Source organism: Gopherus evgoodei, chromosome 3 (genome assembly GCF_007399415.2).
Source record: "Gopherus evgoodei ecotype Sinaloan lineage chromosome 3, rGopEvg1_v1.p, whole genome shotgun sequence".
Classification (NCBI taxonomy): Eukaryota; Metazoa; Chordata; order Testudines; family Testudinidae; genus Gopherus; species Gopherus evgoodei.
Genome location: NC_044324.1, coordinates 153,206,092 through 153,226,526, shown reverse-complemented (window position 1 = coordinate 153,226,526; position 20,435 = coordinate 153,206,092). Strand labels below are relative to the sequence as shown.

The 20,435-nt window shown below is 39.5% G+C and overlaps 1 protein-coding gene across 4 annotated transcripts in view; it reads left to right on the top strand.

Moving 5' to 3' along the window:
- SMYD3 (SET and MYND domain containing 3) overlaps window positions 1-20,435 on the top strand; it is a 654,773-nt gene that overhangs the window by 543,549 nt on the left and 90,789 nt on the right. For all 4 annotated transcript variants that reach the window (XM_030557037.1, XM_030557036.1, XM_030557039.1 and 1 more), the window contains one exon: window positions 2,905-3,015. In XM_030557037.1, coding sequence (XP_030412897.1) covers window positions 2,905-3,015 — 111 coding nt within the window. The remainder of the gene's footprint in view (window positions 1-2,904; window positions 3,016-20,435) is intronic.

Sequence of the window (20,435 nt, the reverse complement as noted above, 5' to 3'; positions counted from 1 at the left end):
GGTTTTTCTCCACTATTATTTTCCTCATCTCCTTTCACTGTATTGGGCTGTGCTGTTGCTACACGCAGCTTCACCTGGAGTGTAACTAGCGGCACAGTGAAACTGACTGAAATCCTGATGTTTGAAATGCTGGATATGAGCACCTCTGAAAGCAGGATTTGACATATACAGAGCAGAGCACCAGGGGAGCAGAATGGAAGAAGCAGAGGTGAAGAGAAAACAAAACAAGGGCTGGGCCCAGATCCTCAAAGGGACCATTGGGGTGCAGTTGGACGCAGTAAAGCTTTGGTCAACTGAATTAATAATGTAATTAATACTGTACATCCTACATGCAAAATACTATTGAAGCAGTATTTGGTGAGTGTGAATATTTCATAATTATGTACAAGTTAAATGAGCCTTGCATCTAATGAACAGATCCAAAATTAAAACAAGTGTAAGAGACAGACTTTAATTAAGGGCTTCTACGTATAACTGATTAAATGATTAGTATACACTTAGTCACTGGGAGAGTGGTCATGTTTTTGAACGTTACATTTACATTTTCCCCTTCAATCTGGCAGCAACAATGCAGCTTAATGCAGTTCCCACTGAAATCAGTGGAAACATGCCCATTGATTTCAATGGGAGCTGGATCAGACCCTTTAACTGCACAAAAAATCAAGGGGTTTTAAAGTTCCACATCATAGGAATTATTAATCTTGTGTTGCCTTTCACTTCTTGGTCATAAATTCAAATTCAGAGCAGGTTGTTAGTGACTGTTACCATCTGACTGCCTGCCTGCCGCCCTCCCAGCAACTGGCAGAGTGCCCCCTGTGGCATGCCGCCCCAAGCACACGCTTGGCGTGCTGGGGCCTGGAACCGCCCCTGGGCTTATGGGTAGATCAGTGTGGAGAACCATGCTCGTGAGATATACTTGATCTGATCTGTTATTCAACAGAGAGCTGAGAGTCACAATCTCCTTCCTGGTTTCCCCTTTGCTCTAAGGGGCTGATACCTGGGTGCCAGGTCTACACCTGTTGCATCATATTTCCACCCTGTTAAGATTGCAGGCAGGCACTCAGACGTTTGGAAATGCCAGAATAAAAGTTGCTTGGGCATCCTTAATTTGATCCTTCTATGTGTATGCATTATGATATACTCTTTAATTACATGAACACATACTATCCCCCACCACTCCCCCTCACCTGTGGAAATTTGGGGTGCTTGCCTTTGCAACCTTAATAATGTTCTTTAGCATAGTTATTCTTTGTGTAATAAATATTAAATTACATTTGTAATAACAAATGAACTAAGTGCAGGCATTATGCTTGCTTGTTAATTGTTTGTTTACTCATACTACCCACTAACTTGCAAAACTCAGTAACTGACAGTTGGGTCTCAAAGTCATTAGTGAAGATTGGTAAGGTTTCCCTGTAATTTCTGTTTGAATGCAGTCTCATGATTTAACTAGGAGTCATGTGAAAATGTCTTCCTGTTAGCTGAACTATCTAGGTGCAAGATGTAGTAATGTGACCTGATGTCTAATTTTGCCCTTTTTGGAATACTTCAGTGGTCATTGGGTACCCTGTAATCCACAGCACATGTGACTAAGCAGCTGAGGGCCGAACTGCACTGTTGTTTTGCTACAAAATCTCCTTCTTATTAGTTAATGCCTATGCAGTGCTCTAAACATATAAAGCATTATATAAATGCCATGATTCTGGTCCTTTAAAATTTCTTCTGGCTGGTGGGGAATGTCTTTTTCTTTCTTTCTGTCTTTCTTTATGTCTTTCTTTCTTTCTTTCTTTCTAACATTGGAATTTACCTGAATGGCATTAGGGTTTTTAAAGGGCTAGAAATGAACATAAGAACGGCCATACTGAGTCAGACCAAAGGTCTATCAAGCCTACGATTCTGTCCTCTGACAGTGGCCAGTGGCAGGTGCCCCAAAGGGAATGAACAGACAAGTTATCATCAAGTGATCCATGCCCTGTTACCCAATCCCAGCTCCTGGCAAACAGAGGCTAGGGACACCATTCCTGCCCATCCTGGCTAATAGCCATTGATGGACCAATATTCCATGAATCTATCTAGTTCCCTTTTGAATCCCGTTATAGTATTGGCCTTCACAAAACCCTCTGGCAAGGAGTTCCAGAGGTTGACAGATGCAAGTATTATTATTTATTTTCAATCAGAGTTGTTGTGTATCTTCTTGCAAGTACTTGGGAATATTTTCAGCAAATCTAGATAGGAGAGTCATATGTTTTTTCAGTCACAACAAAACAGCACTTAAATATTCCAATGATTGGTATTGTAGACATACTTAAAATAGTGAGATAGGATTGAAATAAAAATAACCTAGTTGACGTATATGGAATAGAATGTATATTCTCAAATAAAAGTGCTATCTTTAAGTTAAAATATTTTTAGACACTTGGATGGTGCTGGAGTCCAGGATTACAGTCAGAGCTAGTCAGAAAATGGAATTTCCATCCCACAGGAAATTTGGATACTTCAACATTTGCTTTCATCTCAAAATCAGGACAAAAAGTTGAAGAATTAAATGTTTTCTCAAAATTAAAAGTTCTAAAAAATTTTTGATTTGGCAGTGTTAACATTAAAAAAAATTAAGATTTTCTCAGTGGGATGTATCCATTTATGTGAAATCAAATTTTGTGGTGGAATCCACTTCCTTAGAGGTTTTTAAAGTCAGGCTTGACAAAGCCCTGGCTGGGATGATTTAGTTGGGAATTGGTCCTGCTTTGAGCAGGGGGTTGGACTAGATGACCTCCTGAGGTCCCTTCCAACCCTGATATTCTTTGATTCTATGACTGGGACATATTCAACCAGTTCTACTTACCGGTATTTACTGAATTGATGTTTAAGTATAACAGTTCTGTTTTTTCTGTTTGTTGCACATAGCTCACTATCAGCTATATTGAATCACTGATACCCAGCAGTGAGCGTCAAAAACATCTGAAGCGCCAGTATTGCTTTGAATGCAACTGTCTTCTGTGCAAGACACAAGAAAAGGTACGTTGAGTAAAATCTCTGGCCACTGAAATATAATTTCCCAAGTCCTGTGACCAGTTGCCTTCTTGATTTGTAGGGACTTATCTTTCATTACATGTACTGCCAAAATCCAGAACCAAATGGCCTTTGCCCTCAGTGCTGTTGATGTTCCTATGAAAGACAAGTGTGAATGAAAGAAAAGCAGACCAAGTAATCTGTCTGATAAGCAGCCTTTCTTGCTAAAATGTGTAATGCCTATTGAACCAGAATTTGTTTTCAGTCCTGAATATTGTAGGTCAGACCAGTTTGAGCTTCAGGGACTTCTGAATTTAAGGGTTAATGTGACTCTGAGCCATTATTTCAAAAGGAAAATCATTGCTCTTAACTGAAAACAGTTGTATGATTTTAGGGGAAACTATGTCCACAGTAGCTCTAAAACTAAACCAATTTTGAAAAATATACACAAGAATAAAATCATGAACTATACCGATCACCTGGTGCACCCAATGGAGGCAGAATTTGCTCCAGTGTTGGGAAACTCTGTTGCCAGCTGGCTCCGCTCCTCTGCACTCTGCATGAAGGTTCCATTAAGAAGGGCGGAAGTTGTTTCTGGAGCATTGGGTCACTGAGCTTTAACAGCATTAGAACTGTGTTCAAGACTGCTCCCTAGGAGGTCACAAACAGGCCGCTGTAGTTTGGTTCAAGCATGGTTTAATAGCTGTACAGTATGAACACAAACTGGGCTAGCTACTTTTCAGACATGTTGTGAGATCCTGTGGAATATACAAAATTAGTCTGCCTCTGTAGCAGGGTGTATTTGTTCCTCTAACTAAACCTAGATTTTTTTTTTAAATTGATGATGTCAGCTCTGAGTCCCTCTCTTAATGTATCTGTGCCTTGCCAACAGACCACAGATGTGCATGGCATAAAATGATGCAAACATGATTCTAAGGAACAAGATGATATAATGTGTGATCCAAGATGTAATTTCTACTCCAAAGAACAGAGAGAGAAATTCAAAATTTCCATTTCAATTATGTGCTGCTTCTGGATACTCAGTGTGAGGGAGGGCGATGGGCGCTGGTGAGTACAACCCTAAAAGCATGCCAAGTCCTTGAAAAGTCTAAGAAATCCTATGGCACTGCAGTCAGCATTTCAAAGAAAAGGGATCTTCACAGAATTATTTGCACACTAAGGGCCATAAACTGCTTTCTGTTCATGCAGAGAACTCTTTGACATCAGTGGGAGTTTGGCATGCGAGGTGATGTCAATGTATAGCTGTAATGTTGGTCTGATATTGTAAACAGGGGAATAAAGGGAAGCAGCTGGGTTTCTGCCTTCTTTTTTAACTGTTTTCTTGAGTGCCATAGCATCTGAGAATTGTTTGGGCAGGCTGCATCCAACACATTCATCTCAGTATGGGTACAGCCGCATTTCAGAAAGTTGAGCATCCAAACTCTACCTAAAAATAAAATAGGGGTCTGTTAACAGAGGCTGTGAAGTAGCACAGTAGCGATAGCAAGAAGTACTCAGCACGATGAAAAATGGTGAGTGAGTTAAGAAGTAAGATCTGAGGAGTATGCTGTACCACAAGTGCCCATGTATCACACCCACTAAATCTTAAGAGGGGTTGCGTGTATTCACATTGATGAAAATAATAAAGTGTTCTAAATGCCCGCCAGACAGTCATAAACTCTCTCTCTTTCCCTCAATCTTTTTTAGAGTGAAACTTCTAGGAGAAAATTAATTTTGTGTAGTGGCAAATTTCCCAGGGGAAATGTTATTGCAAAATATTTTCAAAGGCTTGTTCTGGCAGCATTCTGAAATCTCCCAATGTTTCTGTATTATTACAATGTAAAGACCAAAGGCCCAGCCCTGAGAGATTCTAAGATCCTCATGCCAACTTCTGAGTGGTTTCTGTTCCCATTGACTCCTCTGGGAATTGAGGGCATGCCATTCATTGTCTGTTAGGAAGACACCTTCATATTGGGATCAGGTCTAACATCTTTAGATGTGTCCTGCTGTAGTTCCATAGTTAATATCTATATCTCTTTTGAACACTGTTGGTAAATTGTGCTGACTTAGTAGATGTGATTTCACTTTTATATTATTGCCACTCAACAGAATCTGGATTTCAGCTGTCAGTCATTTTTATCCATTGAACCACATGTCAGATTCAAACTCTTCCTTACAATGACAATAGTTTTATTTTGTTCTTTCAGCCATCTTCTCCTCCTTTGGGATATACTAGAGTTAGATATATATTGGTCTGTGTGCAGTGTAGTACTAAGAAGCTAATAGAATGAATTCACACCTCTGATTCTTAGAAAATCAAGTGGTAACCAATTTTCCATCACCTTGGTTTTCTAATTATATATGAATTCAGAGAACAATAGCATCACTCAGTTGCTTCATTGCTTTTTTGTGTGTCACTCACGTAAGCATTATCTAAAGTTTCTGGTGAAAATAGTTTTCTTGAACACAGTTATTCTTTAGTCATAACTCACCATCATGAGTTTTGGATTCAGGATGACTAGCAGATCGAAACTACACGGTACATTAAAGATGGTACTAGTAACATCTCTGAAGATTATTAAATATAACCATGAAAGAACACATGGTTTGTGAGAGAGAGATTTTGTAAATATAATTGTCTGTGTAGCAAACTTGGAAGCCTCTGTCCCCCGTGTTACTCTTCTATTACTTGCTATTGGTAAGCCAGGAAATACGCTAACACTTCAATTGCCAGAGGGCAGTGACAGGCCTCTTTTTTCTAGAGGCAATCATTTTCAAATTCTGGAATGGTTGGATATGGATGCTGAAAAGTGCTGCAACCAGTAGTCCAGTGTGCATTCTCCCTGTGAAGACCAATAGTGTCACCTCTAGAATTCCCCTGTTATCCACCAGCTTTTGTGAGGGATGTCCCAAGACTCTTCACAAGGCCAAATCTCCAGCAAGAAAATATACTACTGCTGTGCCTCTGGGACAGCAAGGGTGACAAGCTGTTTACAGTATGTTGACAACAAATATCAACAGTAAATTACCATATTGCTAGGCGAACAAAAGGATTTCCCTGTAAATACAGTGGCATAGTCAAAGACAGCATTATTGCATTTTAGCTTGTAAAATTTCATTATGAGTAAAAATGTAAATCCCAAGTAGCTGAGGAATGCTTTATTATGTCTCGAGATAAGTCCTTAAATGTTTCTTCCATTGTAATTATCTCCCTGAAAAAGCTGTAGCATCTCTTTTAGTTCTTTAGATAGAATTTTTAGCTCATTAGCACTTTAAGGACCCAATCTTGCTAGGCGCTGAGCACCCCTGTGAGGTGCTGAGCACCCGCTGCTTGCATTTGAGTCAGTGGGTGTAGAGGATACACTCACAGGAGGCACTCAACAACTTACTGTGAAACCATGGATGAAATCCCCACTGAACTCAATGGGAGTTTTACCATTCTTTTCAATGAGGCCAGGATTTTACCTGATACCTTTTTACTTTCAGAGAAGCTAATGCAAAGAGGTGCTCAGAACCTTTTGGGAGGTTCAAATTGAAGTTTGTGTCAAAATCTGGTCCTTTATGAGTGAAATTCATGTTTCTTCTTGTGTATGTAAAAGATGCTGTATTTCTAGCTGGTTTTGTAGACCAGTGGATTGGGCAGAGGACTGGTAGTCAGGTGACATGGAGTCTGTTTACAACTCCACTATTGACTTGCTGGGTGACCCTGGGCAATTTACTTAGTTCACATGTGGCCTCAGTTTCTCACTGACACCATGCGCCTGATTTTTATCATAGCTGAGGAGCCACCGTTCCAGCTGAAGTTGATAGGAGCTTTGTGCACTCAGTACTTCTGCAAGTCAGACCCGAGATGTCGTTAGTTGGGCATCCAGAATCGGGGGAAACTTCTGCAGATGTCGTCCTTAATCTCTTTGTGCCTCAGGTTCCTCACTACTGAAATGGAGATGGTGATTCTTAATCACCTAAAGCACTTTGACATCTGCGGGAGAGAACAGACTATATGCATATAAAATAATGATGCCATTACAAACTCAGCATATGCATGCTGCTCCAAAATGTTTGACTTACTGTGTTTTCTCCTGTTCTATGTCTAGGAAGATACTACAGTTTCTGAGGTCCCGGAGTTGTAAATGTTAGTTTTTTTAATTGCACCCATTCCGTTATAAGGCATTATTATTTATTAGTTCTTCCATCCTTTGTCCCATCTATATGGGGTCGGATCTTCTTCCCCATTCCAGTCTGTCTTGAAGCAGTTCCTTGGAAACTCTGTAGCTATTATTTTTATTTATTACTTGTATTACTTAATTATGTATTTTATGTAGTGCTTATTGTAGTGTGGTATCTTAGAGTTATAATATAAATTGAAACAAATGTATTTTCTCTCAAGGACACAGCCATCTGAAATTAATTATAAGTGGATCAGCCTGTAGTCTGTAGACTATAATAGAATTACGCCAGATAGACGTTGGTATAGTAGACCTCAGAATTTAACCACAGTGTGTATACTAGATTTATACACAAACAGGGCCAGATCCTGCCCCTCCATTATATCTGGGGAACTCCACTGAATTCAGTTGGGTCATAAGGGTGCAAATCAGGACAGCATTTGGTCCATAATATACCACCTATGTATGAGGTAGTGGTATTCATGTGATAAATTGCAGGGAAACTTGATAAATTGTGATTCCACAGAAGCATGTGATTAAAGTGCACCTATGACTTCCTCAACTATCCATCTCTGCCAGGTCTATTTCTAAGGTTTCATATATATAAAATCAGGAAACCAAATAATAATTATTTTTCATCAAAATTGGGCATTTCCTCCAAAATTGCATAGAACAGCTATTCAGTCCTGCACCATTGTCATTGTCCAATGTCTTATGACTCTTCATGACTAGATAAAGGAACTTCATACAGCTTAGAAGAGGAGTCTTCAAGTTTTCTAATGATGTAATCCTCAACACTCCCCCAACCATGGTTGGTGAGCTCTGTAGTTCCCCTACGAAGGGCTTCCATTATCTAGGCCTTAGACTGGACGATATTCATGTAAGATATTCTGTATATTCATTATATTCTGTCTCTTCATATATTTTTATACAGCACCAACTGTAATGGTGCCCTGATCCTAGCTGGGGCTGCTCCACATCAGTATGTATTAATAATTGTCTAACTATAAATACACATAAATGTAAAGGACACACAACACTGTCCTATCATATTCTCTAATGATTATTAGCCTAGCTGACTACCTAGTCATTGGATGTTTGAAAATGGCAAATTAACATACTCATTATATAAGATCAACAAAAGTAAAATGTAGATTCTTCTTTAGAAAGTTGGGTTACCACCAAATTTAATGGCATGGGTCACAACTCTAACTAATAAAAATAATCAATTTTGACCTACACCGAAGGGCAGATTAGTAAATGTAATAAGAAAACCTTCAGAAAACTTGCTCACAGGATGCTTGCTGACTGTCAGTAGTTAAGTTATTACTACTGTAACATCTTCAGTTCATTGTACTTCTGACAGGTTTATACATTATTATTTGTTGCAGACATTTTAAGATCAATCTTCACTTTGATTTGGAAACTCTTCCTTCCTAGAAGCTGAACTCTTGGCAGTGTATTACTATTCCAGCACACGAAAGCCCTTAACATCAATTATAATTAAAAATGGGATTACAGTGATGACAAACATTTTAAATGAGGGATTGTTTTTTTTTCCACTGTCATAATCCAAGGTATCGTTAATGTTCTACATTTTCAGCCAAGGATTTCAGAGAGATTTGTGTTTACCGAATCTCTTTTCTATGAGTTGTCCTTCTAATTGGGAACCAAGATTTAATGCTTTAGCCTCATTTGTTTTTTGAAATCTTTTATTTAGCAGTAGGTGCTGTCAAGGTCAGAAGTAATGAACTTGAATTTGAATCCCCAGTCATTTTTCCATTTGGCCAGCATATGAAAGTTGCCAGAGCTAATTATAATGTAATGGCATAAATGTTTTATTTGTTTAATCATTTTATTGTTTTCCTTTAGTACTCATTCACTCAAACAACAAGAAGTCCGGTGGCAGTGACCAAACCGGACAGTCCCTCGTAAAAGAATAAATGGACACAAATTGGACATCAGGAATGGTAACATACAAAAGCCAGTAGGTGAACACTTCAATCTCCCTGGACATTCTATAACAGATTTAAAAGTAACTATTCTTGAACAAAAAAACTTTAAACAGACTTCAGAGAGAAACAGCAGAACTAAAATTCATTTGCAAATTTAACACCAGTAACTTGGGCTTGAATAGGGACTGGGAGTGGCTGGCTCATTACAAAAGCAGCTTTGCCTCTCGTGGAATTGACACCTCCTCATCTATTATTGGGAGTGGACCACATCCACCCTGATTGAATTGGCCCTGTCAACACTAGTTCTCCACTTGTAAGGTAACTCCCTTCTCTTCATGTGTCATTATATAATGCCTGCATCTGTAACTTTCACTCCAAGCATCTAAGAAGTGAGGTTTTTTACCCATGAAAGCTTATACCCAAATAAATCTGTTAGTCTTTAAGATGCCACCGGACTCCTTGTTGTTTTTGTGGATACAGACTAACACGGCTACCCCATGATCATTCACTCGGGTACCCTTAAAATTGGGTCTCCTGCACAATTCATCTGCATCTGAGCTAGAATATCTCTTGCAAATGTTTTAAATGGGTTTGTATTTCAATACATTTTCTCCCTGTTGCTATAGAGACATTTTGTGGAATCAGGGCCCATGGGAGTTTTGACATTGACTTCAGTGGAGCCAGGATTTCATCTATTATTTAAAACGCACAAAGGCATGTTGCACCTACTATATAATTGCTGTTGTTGAATGTTCATCATTGGTGGATTATCATGCAAAGACTTTGCAGTAGAAGCACTAGGTTGCTGGTACTCTACAAAATATAGGAAAAGATACCATCCCTCCCTCAAGAAGCACATATTCCAGATAAACAAATGATACAGTGGTGGGCAATCTCCAGCCCCCGGGCCACTCACGACCCATCAGGATAATCTTCTGGCAGGCCACGAAATAATTTGTTTACATCAACCGTCCGCAGGCACGCAGTGGCTCGCCGTTCCTGGCCAATGGGAACTGCGGGCTGCATGCAGGCCGCAGGTTGCCCACCACTGATATAACATCTCATGAGGTTTCTTTTTGAATTGCTAACTGTGTGGTTGCTGCCTTCCAGAAGGCAGTGTCCAGACTTTCCAGGAAGCTTTCTATCCTGATTGTTATTTTCATGTTTACTTATTTATTTGCATTTATGTATATTTGTACTTAGCATGTTCTCCAGGTGCAATATTAAAGATGAAATCTCAAAATCATTCCAAAATATATTGAGGGTGGGGGGCAGAAGCATGAAACAAACAGGGACCCTTGAAAACATTCCCACTCATACAGCTAAACATAACCCTCCCACCACAAACCATAAAGTCCAAAGGAGGAAACTGTGTGGCTCTTTGCAATTCTATGAGCAATTCTAGTAGTATGGTTAAACCCACAAGACTAGTTGAAACTATCCAGTTCCAGAAGATATAACAAATGACTGTTTGTTTCTCGTCTTCCTTTCACAAGTCTGGGAAGGGGAGAGGTCTGCTGGAACTACTAATTTTACAAGGGGAAAAAGACACAGCAATTCATTTAGCTGATCTCAAGATGCCACTAGCACTCCAGAATTTGAAACATAATATCCCAAGTTTTGTCCTGTGGTTCAGCATTTCAATATTCCACCCACCTCTTCAGTCTGACATTAGCCTCAAGAGATTAACAGAAGTAATCACAAGCTACTGAAACATATCACTGGTTCCTTATCTAGATGACCAGCTGATAAACAGTTACTCCCTTCTGCAGAGCCATGTGGTGGTGACACGAACCCTGGATCTGTTCCTGGAACTTGACAACCAATCCAACAGTGCTCTGTTCCTTTGAGGGGCTCTTATCCTCTTGGGATGCATTTCAAAGCAGTCACGGTCAGAGTAGTTTTAATGCCAGAAATGACACTGAAAACAAAGGCAAGCATTTCTAATTTCTAGTCTCAGATGTTGGTTCAACCAAGGCTTAATCTCTTCAGCCTTTCAGAGTACTCTGGTGTGAAGTTTCCTTGGGCTTGATCCATCTTTGGAATTTACAGTTTTTCCAGATCAAAGCCTGGGCCTGCAGACTGTGTCAGACCTTGACAAATGGATTTTGATCCCTCTCACCACAAAAGTCTACCTCTCCTGGTTGTTTCAAGACTATTGTCTTCATGGGCTTTGGTCACAATGGACGTGGGTCTATTGGACTATCCTGGAGGTTCACTTGGGTTGCCAGAGGGCACAGAAAATGTACTACGGTTCATATAAATAGACTGGACCCAGAGCAGTCTGCCAGAATCTGTTCACATTCAGGGACATAAACCAGCTTCAATTTGGTCTGAGAGTTTCGCAGTCATAGGGTATCTGTACTGCCAAAGTAGGAATTGGAGTGTAGCTCTCTCCTTTTAACGCATCTGGGAGGAACAGAATCTCATTACTTTCAAAGTCAGCCATCTAGAAGAAAATGTAAAACTTCTGACAGATGCTTCAAGCAGAAACTCTTTCCTGCCAGGGGAATGGAGCCTAGTTCTATCAGTGTTTCAGGCTTTAGAGGTGAGAGGTAAGCTCTCACCTGGCAGTATGGTTCCTTTCTGAATGTCCAGTTCCCATGACACTGCAGTCAGCACTAATTATTATTCATGTTTGTTTTTACTTATTATTTGTATAGTGTTAAACATGCATTCTGCACTGAACAATACACAGAGATAAAGACAGGCTCCCTCCCTGGGAGCCAAGAGTCCAAAACAAATATGTGGGCAACAGGGTGCAGTGAGAAACCCAGAAGTTGTAATTTGAAAGACAACACTAGATCTAGTAAATGATCTTCTGGACACTGTTCCCCAGGATATTTTGGTTCACGTATCGCCTTCAAATAAGCATTGAAGCCTGTGGCTGCTTTCGTGGATCCTGAGCCTAACACAAACTCAGATACTCCATCTGAACCTCCAGTTCCTAGATTTGATGGTTTTAAATGAGAACTTAATCTTGCTTGATGAAGGCACCTCTAGAAAGGTTATTAATATGATGTTAAAATCCAGGAAATCAGGTCCCTTTTAAACTAAGTCCATAAAAATGTCGTCGTCTGTTGAGAGGCATGTGGCTTTCACTTTGCTCTGTTTCCCATGGTCTTGCTGCTTCTGAGAAGGCTTTTCACAGACCGTTACACTGAGCACTCTCCAAGACAAAACATCCATTCTAAGAGCCACCTATTACTGGGCTCCATAAAGGGGCCATTCCTCTGTGTCTCAACTTTTCCAATATCTATCAACCTATCAGGAATGTTCCTCTTCTTTGAGGTTCATCTTTGGTTTATAATGCCTGATGTCAACCCCCTTATGGACCACTTTCTCACATTTCTCTGAAACTATTAAACCTTAAAGCTATGTTTCTTCTAGCTATAACTTCTGCCATGAGAACTGGAGAATTGTCCAGTATCTTATTTCAGTCCTGTTCTTTCACAAAATTAAGATGGTTCCGCATCCTTTCCAAGGACAACTCATCTGTTTTTCCTGTAATGGTGTTCTCCCCATTCATGTCAAAATTCCTCTAAACACCTTGAGAGAATGTTCAGCTCCCTTGAAGTTAAGAGAGCCATGACATTTTATCTTAATAGGATGAAAGAGTCGAGGTCATGCTTCAGTGGAGGAAATCTTCCAGGCTGTAGTCTAGTCCACTATTTGTAATTTTTTTAAGCATTCCTGAATTAATTACTTTGCTTCAGCTGATGCCACCATTGAGCTCAGGACTTTGCAAGCAGTTTTGCTTCCCTAAAGTTCATCTTTTTCTGACTTTATTTGGATACTACTACGACTCGGAGTCAGCCAGCATTGACCAGTCAAAATAATTCCCTTTCTCCTGTAAATGCCTCTTCATTTGATGGCTACCAAAGGTGTTCTATTCTGCTCCCCTCTGATGGACTTCAGATCTGCTTGTTCTCTTTGCTAAAGAGAACCTTATAGACTAACAGAAGTTTTGGAGCATGAGCTTTCGTGGATGTCATCCAATGAAGTGGGTATTCACCCACGAAAGCTCATGCTCCAAAACTTCTGTTAGTCTATAAGGTGCCTCAGGACTCTTTGCTGCTTTTACAGATCCAGACTAACATGGCTACCCCTTTGATACTTGTTCTCTTTTGTTCATGTGTATGTCTTGCTGCAAGTTCAGTATTATTCTGATTTGAGTATAGTACTGTGATGTAAGAGAATAATTAATTTTCTTTGAATTGCTATCTTATGTAAGACTAGTGAAGATAGAATATATATGATATAAGTAAGTTATTTTTTAGAAATGAATAAATTCAGTTAATGTAATTTATCCTTGCAATTTACAAAATAAATAAAACAATTTTACCTGTATGGATAGAAATAACCAATGTCATCATGGTCATGTTGAATATCAATTCTGAGATACTATTGCAAGTCTAAAGTAGCTCTATATATTTCTTTGGGATTTACTGTCTAAATAATTTTTGAACTATCAAGCCTATAGTCTATATATTATAAAGTCAAAGTGATACCAATTTGTGATTTCAGTTGATAATATATTATGCTCTCTTTACAAGAATATTAATGTAACACGCCTGTAGTAAATCCCTGCCTCTGCTACAGTCAAAGATATTCTGTTGACATTTACATCCTGCCTCCATTGCACCCAGACTGAGTTAGCCAGAACACAGAATGGAATGCAGACAGGCCTAAATGTCCATGCATATAATGCCATCTTTCCTGCCATAAGTATGGCAGATATGCTTTTCAGTAAATGTCTTCAACTCTCCAATCACCGTTAGTGCATACACTGTATTGTGTAACTGAATGACAATGCAAATTATTGGTTTAAGAAACAAATTAATAGCTACGTGGATGAACACTTGGAGATAATTTATATTTAAAACTCAAAACCACAGCACCAACAATACATGCGCCGGACACTTGCCACCTTGAACACTTACTAGCATGTTGTATCATTTACCCTTTACACTTTGTCTGGCTTCTCTCCTTTTAGACTTTGAGCTCTTCAGGTCTTTCTTTTACACTGAGTTTGTACAGTGTCTAAAACACTAGAAGCCCAGCTCTGACAGGGGTTTTGGAACTACTGCAGTATAAATAATAGCAATAATAATGTTTACAAACACGGCGTGAGAGACGTATTATAGGGAAGCATTTCTTACCTGCAGATTTGTGAGTAATCTGAGATAGCATGAACTTTAGTTAGCCTAACTGAAAATTGTTGAAGATAAATAAAAATAACACAGCTGAGGTTGAGTCCAAGTTGAAACAGAATTTAGTTCCCATACTCAAGATTTTGTAGTTCTGTAAGTAGAAGGGTATTCTAAAAGTGGAAATGAAAGAAAATAAAGATATTTTTAGCCATTTAAATGTACTGACAACATGAAATTTGATGGATAAAGGAATTCTTTGGAGGCTGGAACCACTTACTAATCTACAGAATGTACCAGTACAATCTCAGAGCACTTGAGCTGCAAATCTAGTTTTAGGCTCCTGTAATTAGGATAAAGAAGCAGTACTTTTCTAAAAGCAATACTTTAAGACCACATATTTGTGGAATGATAGTGCAGTGCCCTATCAATTGACATGCCTAGCTTCAAAGCCAACTTTGTGAATATCTGGTCCTGGGTCAGAGGAGTCTGGGATTGTTTGAGACGCATATACATCTCCAGCTGAGGGAAACATACTTAATTTTCTTCAGAGGATACTTGTTAGGAAGACTTAGAAGGGTGATGCCAAACTGGCAGATCACAGCAAGGCAAGCATGAGGAAAGGGGAGGAATTTATTTAGTAAAGCGAGACAGTAATTGTCAAATAATGGTTGACCCAAACTATAATTCAGCTGTGGTTCAATGAACATTACTGAGCACAGAAGTCCATTTTTAATTAATTTCTTATCAAGTTTAGAAGTATTTTAGTAGCCCAGAAATTAAAGTTCTGAGTACAAGTAAGTGTAAAATTTAAATAAATCAGATTTTTCTTATTAAGATTAATATAAGCCTATTAAAATGAACTTTATTTGAGCCGACAGCAAGCTGGCACGTGGCTTTGGGTAGAGGCTGCCTTTTTGTTCTATGTTTGTATGACACCTAGTACAGTGGCGTGCTGGTCCATGACTAGGGCTCCTAGATGCTACAATAATACAGAATAATTAATAATACTCACTTGTGGTGAGTTTGAGCATTAAGATGAGGAAATTCTAAAGCAGGGATCAGCAACCTTTCAGAAGTGGTGTGCCAAGTCTTCATTTATTCACTCTAATTTAAGGTTTTGCGTGCCAGTAATACATTTTAATGTTTTTAGAAGGTCTCTTTCTATAAGTCTATAATAGACTCATAGACTCTAGGACTGAAAGGGACCTCGAGAGGTCATTGAGTCCAGTCCCCTGCCTTCATGGCAGGACCAAATACCGTCTAGACTATCCCTAATAATATATCACTGAACTATTGTTGTATGCCGGGCCGCCTGGCGGGGGGCAGGCAAGTGGGGCAATTTGCCCCAGGCCCCACAGGGAACCCTGTGAACCGCCCCGGGTTTTCAGCGGCACTTCTGTGGTGGGCCCTTCATTTGCTCCAGATCTTCGGTGGCTGGTCCTTCAGTGCAGCGGAAGACGCAGGGCGAGTGAAGGACCTGCCACTGAAGTGCTGCCGAAGCCTCGGAGTGCCGCCCGATGAGCACAAGCACTGCAAGCAGCGGAAAAAAAAAAGAAAAAAGAAAAAAAAGCTGTGATTGGTGGCACTTAGGCTGCTCCACTGCCGCCGCTTCATTTTTTGGCTGCATTTGGCAGTGGGTCCTTCCCTCCGAGAGGGACCCACCGCTCAATTGCAGCCAAAGACCTGGCCCTGTCCCAGGCCCCCTGAATCCTCTGGGCATCCCTGGTTGTATGTTAAGTAAATAAGGTTTTTAAAAAGTTTAAGAAGCTTCATTTAAAATTAAATTAAAATGCAGAACCCTCCAGACCGGTAGCCAGGACCTGGGTAGTGTGAGTGGCACTGAAAGTCAGCTTGCATGCCGCTTTTGGCACACGTGCCATCGGCTGCCGACCCCTGTTCTAAAGTATGATTTTTCAGCTGACTGTAAAATATGGTAGCTATGATCCATCAAAAGAACTATTTTAATAAGTTTTGCAGTGTATATTTGCTTTTATCCATGTAACCAGCAGCTTAAAATGGATAGTAATACATATGTTACTAATAAATACTGTACACAGAGTGCCAAACGCCGTGTGAGGGGAATCTTAGCTAATAGCATGGGTTTAATTCTATGGTAGTCTGCAGTAGAATGGATGTTTTGGTGCACTGTATTTTTCTAAGAGGTGTAGGAAAAGAGATACTAAACCAGTGACATTAATCTTAATTAATATTCAGTTTTAATCTCATTAAGAAACATTGCAGGGTCAACTAGTTTTCATGCAGCTAAGCTGGTCACTTGGGTTCAGGATCTCTTTCTCCAAGGAGTGGTTGTAGATAGGGACGGTGCAGAATTGATGCACTTCTTGCCTGGGAGAGATAAACTGATGGCCCTGCTTTTGAAGCATTTCATTGTGACCAGTTCTTGGAATGGTATTGAGAGTGGCTCTGGCAGGTCAAACCATGACTGTGGAATTCCTTTACTACAACTACAACAACAAAAGCAAACAATAAAACCTCCCTCTATCCCCCTCCTCCCTAGTCTATCTTTCTGAAGCTGGTAAAGTCTCTGCTTATAAAGAGCAGTTTGCATTGTTTCTGCCATCTTCACTTCAGTGCCAAAACCTTAGCTGCTATCCCAATGAACCTTCAAGAAATAGCACCACCTTCAGCTGTGGTTGCTTATAGACTCCTTGATGTCATGGGTCCTGCACACTTCCCTCCAGAGTCTCCCTCATCTGAGGAGAAGGCAGAGTTTATGTAGTGCCAGTGTGCTTTTTTGCTCCAGTCCAAGACTAGAAACTAACATTTGTGTTTATGACGGGTGGAGTCTAAACCATTGATCCAGTCAGGAGTCTTTAGGCAGTTTGTCTCGAAGCCGTTGTTGAAAATAGGGACTGTATTTAAATCAGGCTTCATGGGGAAACAAATTGTAAACTGCAGAGGAGTTAACCAACAGAATGTGGTTATATATGAAATTTCCTTACTGACCAGTTTTTAATGATGAAAATTATCAAAATGTAATCCCATCACAAAACCTGACATTTCTCACATATGCTCTGTCTGAAAAGTCACTTTTTTTTTAAAAAAGTATTTTTCACATTTTGCAACAACTGCTGTCCCCTAGGTTTTACCCAAGAAAAAAATCACTTTCCATTTTTGTTGAAAGCAATGAAAATATGAAGGCAAAATGTCATCTTTTTTTTTTCAAGTAACTGGCAAAGCATGATTTCTTTTTCTCTCTAGTGATGCAAAGTTTTTTTAACTCAGCTTTACCTAGAGAGTGTATATATGTGTGTGTATGTGATCACAAGAGGAGAGTTTAATATAGTATGCTCATGTGATCTGAAGGGTTTCATTTAATATCATCTTTAACAAGAAATATGGCTAACTACCTGGCTCTTCCATATTTCATTGTGACCAAAAAAAGCTCACTAGGTTAGTGAAGTTACAGTGCAAGAGCAGGCAAGCTAATTGCAAATATCAGCTCTTTCGGGCCACAAACTCACTATTAATTAATTCAAGCATCAGTGGTGACATTTCATTCCGCTGTCCATAAAATTCCAAGAAACTCTCTATTTGCCATATAAAATCACTTTCACACTAATTTTTTATTCACTTTTCCGCGGTGCTAGTTCCTGTCAACTTGCTTTATACTCTACAGGTGGGATTTTTCAAAAACACTTGTGTGACTCAGGAGTGCAAGTTCTGCTGATATTCAATGCAACTTGTGCTCATAAGTCACCTAGGCATTATTGAAAAATCCCTCTTTACCTAAGTAATAGCCTCTAGTACAGAAATGTGCAATTTTCCAGCACAAGTAGGGTTAATTACAGGTAACAATTACAATACTGAGTGCTAATACTGAGAACATTACTATTAACAAAACTTGGAGGTTTTCAGATTTTTTTTAAATTGCAAATCAACGTTTACATTAGGAAATAGCTGTTTCTCACACCTCTTTCATACGATGTGCTTATTGTTTGTTTTTCTCTTATGAAACACTGCAGCGTTTATATGAAAACATGCATTCATAATGTGTGCTTCTCTTAACATCAGAAGTGATTTTGTAATGCTTGTCAAAGGTGCTGGATTTGCAGCTGTGCTGAGACTCAAGATGTCTGTTTTCCATAAAAGAAGTACAGCACATAGTAGTGGTCTTGAAAGTTTGAGCCATTGATCAGGTCTATTATGGGGGAAAAAACACTATCACTTTAAGTATAAGAGGTTTCTTGGTCCTGCTTATAATCTAGGAGGCTCTGGAGGGAAGCATGCATTCCAGGTCTTCAGTAGTCAGCCTATAAAGGGCCAGACTAAAGTAAGGTGTGTTGAGTTGTACCTCTCTGCCTGCTTTGTCTCTGTTTTTGGTTCTTGTGTGTTAGACTTCTGGATTGTAAGAAATAAAGTAGTGTTATGCTGCGGCCATCCAGAAAGGGTATTTTATGTTTTTGTATAATTTCTTTCTGTGTATGCCATGAACATGACAGTAGGGTGGTCTTATGGTTATAGCTTTGGGTACCAAAAGACATAGGTTTTATTCTCATCTTTGCCACACACTTCCTTTGTGATCTTGGGCAAGACATTTAGGCACCTAAATATCCTTGAGATTCTGGGATTTAGCCTTTCGGTGTCTCAGTTTCCTCACCTATAAAATTGGTATATTAATACTTACTGTCCTTGCCTCAGGCATTGTGAGGTTAATTACTGTTTATAAATGTGCTTGGGAATCTTTGGATGGGGTCTCTTTTCCAATAATTACAAATTTTAGAGTGTTTTTGGAATGCAGACATCTGTTCACTAGGACCTGAAGTAAGACCACTGATTCATTTTGCATAGGTTAAGTAATGTAAATGCCATTAGCTGGTAACATCTTTTATTCATGTGCCAGATGTGAACCAGCTGCCTAAAGCTCAAGACTCTAGCCCATTACCAAGTCCATGAACAAACCAATCTCTTTGTTATGTTTCTCAAGGCAAAACGATACAGTCTAGGTCCAGATAGATCATTTTCATTGCTACAATTCTTCATGGCAAAATGGAATGTGATCTTAATCTAGATGGAGCAGAGAACTATCTAGAGTGCTAGGGTGGGAGGAATGTGAGTTATGTGAACTATAGTCCCATTGGGCTATGGATCAGGCACTATGATAGTTCTTAATATGTTATTCCTCGTTCAATGATTGGCACATACCATAAGTAATAGCATAAGGGAGCCTATGGTTGGAGTCTATTCATCCAACTGCTACTGCCTTGCTGTGTGATCTTGAACAAGTAATATACATTCTGTGATTCAATTCGCTCTTCTGTAAAACAAGTATAACAATACCTATCACACAAGGGTGCTGAGAGCATTAATTATTCTTTGGAATTCGCTTTGGATGAAAACTACTATAAAAGTGCACATTGTGATTATATTCCTTGACTATGGTGTACTCTAGAGGGAGAGTAACAGAGCATAGAGGACATTGATACCCTTGCCTTTCTTAGGGTGTATCTATCTGAGGGATTTAATCCACAGGTCTTTTATGTACGTCAGGTAACTTGCAGTACACAAATCATACCAATTGTGTGCCCACAGTATGCCTGTTCTGTTTTCAGTTTGCATTGTGTGAACACATGGTTGCCGTGAACTTAGGGTGTAGCTTTCTTGGAGGTATCCCATGACGCTTTGCTTTGCTGCTGAGCAGCATGTATTCTGGGATTGGTTTTGCTGTGATTTGTGGGAAGCGAGGTGGGTTCAATTTTATTTTTAAATCCCATGTTCTTCTTTGAGTGCTGATCCCTGTGTGTATTCCATACATGGCGTATACATGCACACCATGCACTTGAGCCTGAAGATTTCTAGCAAATAGTATCCATTGGTCTGGACAAGCGCGATTGTTGTTCTTGGGCTCCAAACTGAGGCTAAATAGGGCAGTGTGGACTGACACCTCTAGTTCTTTCTTACCATCACATGGCCTAAGATGGAATATTCTGTGTCCACAGTTCTCTCTGTGCTTCTTCAGCTTAACCTTTAACTTTATTATAAATAAATTTGTTGATATTTTTTAGTATTTAGCATAGTTAGTATAGCTTAGTTAGCCAGTCCTCAAGAGGTCAGGATGCATATCAACCTACCAGAGCTAAGAGTGGTATATCTAAGCAATGCATTCCTTCCACTCATTTAATCCTGTCAGA